Below are 5,701 nucleotides of genomic sequence, written 5' to 3'. Positions count from 1 at the left end.
GGCGGGGCTGGAAAGGGAGGCGGGGAGGGAGGTGGTAGGGGCGGGGCCAGGCCGCTGTCCGCGCCTTTGTGCCCGGCGCGCGCTCTCCGCCGGCTCCGGCTGCATCGCCCGCTGCATCAATAATTCAGAGCGGCGGCGGCGGCGGCAGCGGCCGGTGCGGGCAGGAGGCGGAGGAATCAGCGGGGATCGAGCGGCAGCGGCTATGCATCCAAGTGCGGCTGGGCAGCCACGGTACCCCTGAGGCCCGGGCGGGGCTCCGGGAGCATCGCTCGGGGGACACGCTTGCCCAGGAGTGCAAGAAGACCCGAAGTGTCCAGAGCGGCGTTGGCAGAGCTGAACACGGATCTGAGGAGGGGGCTTCGGAGCCGGGCTGGGGCGGGGGGGCGGCTGGCGCAGGCAGCCCCTGGGGTGGGGGGCGGGGTGGGCGCCGGCGCCGCGATGCTGGGCGTCGTGGAGCTGCTGCTGCTGGGGGCAGCATGGTTGGCGGGCCCGGCCCGCGGGCAGAACGAGACGGAGCCCATCGTGCTAGAAGGCAAGTGCCTGGTGGTTTGCGACTCCAACCCTACGTCCGATCCCACGGGCACAGCTCTGGGCATCTCTGTGCGCTCTGGCAGCGCCAAGGTGGCTTTCTCTGCCATCAGAAGCACCAACCATGAGCCGTCCGAGATGAGTAATCGCACCATGATCATCTACTTCGACCAGGTGAGTGCTCCAGGAAGACTGGATGGGTGGGGGTTGGGGGAGAGGTAGTAGGTAGATGTTCGACCCTCTCCGAGGTCTCAGCGGAAATGCGGGGACAAGAGTTCGGGACAGATTCTTGTCCACTCCCCTTCGTTCCCGTCTCGTTATAGGTACTAGTGAACATCGGGAACAACTTTGATTCAGAACGCAGCACTTTCATCGCCCCGCGCAAAGGAATCTACAGTTTTAACTTCCACGTGGTAAAAGTCTACAACAGACAGACCATCCAGGTCAGCTGCCGCCTCAGGGCCAGGCCCCAGCCCCGGTAGGGGGCTGCTGGCCGCGGGAGTGAGTCGGCCCGGCGGGGGTGGGAAATAGAAGGGGCAGCCGCATGTCTCCGGGGCAGCTTGGAGGAATGGGCAGCAGGGCCTCACGGTTCTCTGGCTTGGACTCTCCCTTGTTTTCCAGTCATGGGTTCTTGAAGCCACCTCCAGGCACAGTTTTCTGCCTCCGCCTTGTGGGACCCTCCAAAGAGGTCCTCCCGCGACGGAACCCCGGGGATTTCGCTTTAGAGTTTCTGTTAGCATCCCAGACAGTTCCGACTTCCGGAAGCTTTCCGCGGATCATCTCCTTCAGCACCACGGACAGTATCCCCGACTCCTGTCCCAGCTCTGAAGCGGCCAAGAAACCTGTGCGCTTGCATTCAGTGCCACGCTCCGGGGGAGTCCTGGCGTCCCTCTGGGGACCCACTCCGGATTTCTGAACGAGTAGCGCCTAACTATATCAGTTGAAAGGTGGAGAGAAAAGGGAGGGGCGTAGTGCCACACCCTCCTGGCTCCAGCCTTGCCCCAGCCAGCACTCACTGGCTCTCCAGGGTTCCCAAAGGTTTTCAGGTTTGCTTTGGGCGGACACAGAAGGCGGAACGCGCGGCTGGGGAGAGGGCCCTGGGCCTTTATCTGCTGATGCCACCGCAAGGGCAAAGCCAGGCGGTGGAGGGCAAGGCTGGATCTGGGACGAAAACTGAGCCCGGAGTTTGGGGATGAAACACGGAGTGCAGCTCTGAGAGAGATTTCTCATCTGCCGAAACCTTGCCTGGCTCCTCCGCTGCGTCTCTGCTGTGTTCCGGCATCTGGAATCGGGAGGAGCCAGGGTTTTTGTTTGTATTTGTTTGTGTTCCCAGAAGCGCCAATTGTCTGACTTTCTCTCTGAGGCTGGCGGGGAGGGCAGGGCCGAAGGTCTCCGGGCGCCTGAGCCATCTACGGGTTCACTAAACTGGATAAAAAGAGCGCAGTCAGGGTTCGATTCGTTTGGGGAGCAGACCATTTCTGTCACCCAGATGGGCCGTCTTTCTCTTCATTGGGCTCTCGGCGTAAATTACAAAGCCCCTTTTCTTTCCGCCCCCGCCCACCCGCCGCCCCCTGCTTCCAAGCTTTACGTCTGTCAGCCAAGCTGTGAAGGTTCGCTATTTTATCCACGCTTCGGTACCCCACTGGGTTGCCCCTCTGAAGCCGGCCTTTCTCTTTCTCAGGTGAGCCTCATGTTAAACGGGTGGCCGGTGATTTCAGCCTTCGCTGGTGACCAGGACGTGACCCGGGAGGCCGCCAGCAACGGAGTTCTAATCCAGATGGAGAAAGGCGACCGAGCATACCTCAAGCTGGAGCGAGGAAACTTGATGGGGGGCTGGAAATATTCGACCTTCTCCGGATTCCTCGTATTTCCCCTCTGACTGGCTCATCTCGGGAATGGAGGCAGGGAGAGGGCGAAGGCAGGAGGGGAAAATGATAAAGAGGCTGAACTTTAGAGGACGAGAAAGCGGCACGACTTGAAACTTCCTACTTGTTCCCCAGCTGTATCCGGTAAACGAAGCGCAGCCCGGCGGTTGGACAACTTAGTCCATTTCCTCTTTAGGAGAAGTAAATTCCGCTTAGCTCTGCGCACTCCCATTTCCAAAATAAACTCGCCCCCAACTCCAGTTGCAGTAATCAAGAAAGACAGACTGCCTTGTCACTGTTTCTTACCCCGTGTTCATGTTCCCTACAATGTAAAAGAAACTTTGCATTTCACTGTATAATGTGAAATATCTTTCTCCTCTGAGTCCCGCTCTGAATCTTTTCATCCCCTGAAATCTAATATGTCCCTCCCCCTTTTTTTTATTTTGGAGAGGGGGGAAGGATTTTTTTTTTTTTTGGACGGGGAAGTAGTTTTAATTTGGCAAGTACTGCTCTTAAAACACCGCTCGAATTAATTAGCTGAAGGTACTTTGTATGTATCCTCGGCTGCTTGTTAGCAGAGAAAGGACTCACCTTAGTGGTGACTGGTTTAAAAAAAAGAAATATATATATATATATATAAAAATATATATCATTTGTACACGAAGAACTGTTCCCAGTGGAAACTGGCTGTATTTCCGTATTTCTATGTCCCATTTGGAGTGATCGTGAAATCTAAGGCTGCTTGGTGTTCTGATGCTTGTCAATGCCCTCGTATTCTGTGGCTCCACTAAATGCCAGGAGGTTCTTCCGGACGCTTCCTCGTCCTCTGTAACATACCTGTGAATAGCCAAGATTTAATTTTGCTTTAATCCAATAAAGCTCAAGTGGAACTTTTATTTTTCTGAAACAGCTTTCTAAACTCCGCACCTCCCCTAGTTGCGAGGTCTGGGGGCAGGGGTGCGGAAGGGTGAGATTCAGAGGTGTAGGGGACTTGGCGGCGTGCAAGCCGAGAAAGGCTAAGGCAGGAGGGCTTCCTCGCGATGTTGGCCCTCGCTCCTTCCTGCGCGGGCCTAGGGCCAACCCTGCATTCCGCCCTGTGCTCCCTGCTTTGGCGCAAACGTAAGAAATTTGGCTGAAATCTTGCTAGGCCAGGCCCGACAGCCGGCCTGGAAACGAAAAAGGCTTTACGCAGTCCAAGTGCATCAGGAATAATTCCAACTCGAGGAGCCAGAACCTTTTTGCCCTTTCGTCACGCTTCCCACGCCTCTGCCTCCGGAACCTCCGCTCCCAGATCCCGAAGCTAAGTCTGTTTTATTTCGCCTCCTCTGAATCCCGAGTCCGCGCCGGCGGTATTACCGGGCGCTGGGGACCTGTGATCGCGCTCATCGCAGGACTTTTATTCAAGAGGTTCGTCCAGGAGTTTTGATTGTATCGGAACATAATGTGAAAGCAAAATTGAAATAAACGACTTCGTTTTAAGTCTGGAAGTCTCACCAAGTCGCTTCGGCAGAGGGGAGGTCGGGCCGCGGAAAGCAGGTGGGCGGCCAAGGGGCGGGAGCCGCGGCCTGCATGCCCCCTCTGGCTCTGGTCCTTTTGGAGGTTTCTCCTGGCCGGAGATTCAGAGATGAATTTAATTAGAGATGGAGAGAAGCGGGAAGGAAGTTAATAACAGCACCGTAAACAATGTTTCTCGATTTATTCCTGCGGCTCGTCTTGAGTTAGAGTCAACAAGCGAGCGGCCTGAGCTGAAACTCAGTCGGGGCTTCTCCTCACACAATCTAGGGGCTCGGGCGTCTAGCTGGTGCCCTCAGCGGCCCCAGCGACCCCGGACCCCTCAGGGTTAAGCAGGGACTTGGGAGTGAGGAGGGGAACCGGTCTTTTTCCTGCCCCATAGTTCTCTACCCTAGTCAGTCCCCAGGGAAGTGAGGATAAGGAGTCCTAGAGGAATTTTTAAACTATTCTTAAAGGAGAGAAAAAAGACTGTAACCACCCCCCCCTACCCCACCCCAACTTTCCCCGCATTCTTCCGGTTGGGAGGGAGAAATCTGAGAGAACTGGAGCGCCGGGCAGTGGAACTAGCTCGACCCTCGCTCGGCGGGAGCACAGCCAGCCCGCCAGGCACCCGCATACCGCACAAGCTAAGGCTCACCAACGCACAGGTTGGGTAGCCACCGCTCACGGGAACTGAGCCCCAAGCACCCTTGAAACTGACTCGCCTGTGAGTGGGTGGTCGGCGAGCAGACCCGCACTGTGGATGTCCAAGCGGTGCGACCACCAGGCGGTGCTCTGCAGGGATACTTTGGCAAGTCCTCTTGCTTGGCCTCAGTTTGCCCATCTGTATAAAGAGGGAGGAATCTGAACATCTCCAAGAGTCCTCCTGCCCCGAGGTTCTAGCCTTTCTCTCTGGTCTTTTGCCTGGCTTTAGGGAGTCCTGGCTGCAGCCAGGTTGGTCTGGAGCCTGTAGGCTAGCCCGGAGGCGGAGAGAAGTGGCCTATCCAGGAACTCAGGTTCACTTTGAACCCTTGCTCTGGGGCCTGAAAGGTCAACACAGATAGGGAGTGAAGGGGCCCTCAGTGGGACCAGAGTGTGAAGTTATCCCTTGATTTTGCTGGGGCTGCAGCTGGCCCCTTCCTGGCTGGACAGCTTTCTCTCCAAACTCTGACCTTGGCCTTGGGGATCCTTATCTGGTTTCAGCCACTTCTTTCATCTCCTGATTCCTTCTCTCCACCATCTGATGAAGCGGTCTCCCACTCCCGCCTTCACCTGCTGTTTCTTTGCTTCAAGTTGAAACACCTTTTTTTCTTTTTCCCCCGCTTGGTAGAATCCTCTCTTTCTGGAGATCTAAGCAGTTCAACTAAAAGGCCTTGTCCTCTGGGAAGTGGTCCTGTCCATACAGCACAGACTCTGCCTTCTCCAGGCTCACAGCCCCCTCCTCAACCTTCCACCAGGCCCTACCTGGAGTTGGCAGGGAGGACAACTTTGAGCTGTGGACAGCTCTTTCTTTAAGACCATCTGGGGCCTGGCACTTGGCAGTTGGGCCACCTCCCTCACCTCTGGGGCAAATGTGGAGGTGACTGTTACTCTGTCAGAGGCAGGTGAGTGACCTTCATCTGAAAATTGTGCTCCAGCTTCAAGGGGGGTGTGTTGGGGATTGAGAGGGTTAGAGAAAAAGGGGGTTATTAGCTCAGTAGGGACGACCTCCCTGCCCCCAACCAGAGGCTAGGAAGGTGGGGGGAGGGTGTTATTCTAACCCACCTCAGAATGGCTTTCTTTAAAGCTTAGAATCCTCTAGGCTTTTCTAGATCTGG

The 5,701-nt window shown here is 56.1% G+C and overlaps 1 protein-coding gene across 1 annotated transcript; it reads left to right on the top strand.

Annotated features, from left to right (window-relative positions):
• The first annotated feature begins 438 nt into the window (after positions 1 to 438).
• Positions 439 to 2,484, top strand: CBLN1 (cerebellin 1 precursor). Its single transcript, XM_069550342.1, has 3 exons — positions 439 to 702; positions 852 to 971; positions 2,210 to 2,484. Exons 1-3 carry the CDS (start codon positions 439 to 441, stop codon positions 2,405 to 2,407), a joined length of 582 nt encoding a protein of 193 aa, XP_069406443.1. The 3' UTR covers positions 2,408 to 2,484.
• The last annotated feature ends 3,217 nt before the right edge of the window (positions 2,485 to 5,701 follow it).

The sequence above is a fragment of the Ovis canadensis genome, chromosome 14, assembly GCF_042477335.2.
Source record: "Ovis canadensis isolate MfBH-ARS-UI-01 breed Bighorn chromosome 14, ARS-UI_OviCan_v2, whole genome shotgun sequence".
In the NCBI taxonomy this organism is placed as follows: Eukaryota; Metazoa; Chordata; class Mammalia; order Artiodactyla; family Bovidae; genus Ovis; species Ovis canadensis.
Note: the sequence above shows the minus strand (reverse complement) of the source record. Positions and strands in the feature narration are given on the sequence as shown.

Coding starts and splice junctions, on each gene's coding strand:
- CBLN1 (XM_069550342.1), top strand. CDS start 439: ATGCTGGGCGTCGTGGAGCTGCTGCTGCTGGGGGCAGCATGGTTGGCG. Junction 703..851: donor TGATCATCTACTTCGACCAG/GTGAGTGCTCCA, acceptor GTCTCGTTATAG/GTACTAGTGAACATCGGGAA. Junction 972..2,209: donor ACAACAGACAGACCATCCAG/GTCAGCTGCCGC, acceptor TCTCTTTCTCAG/GTGAGCCTCATGTTAAACGG.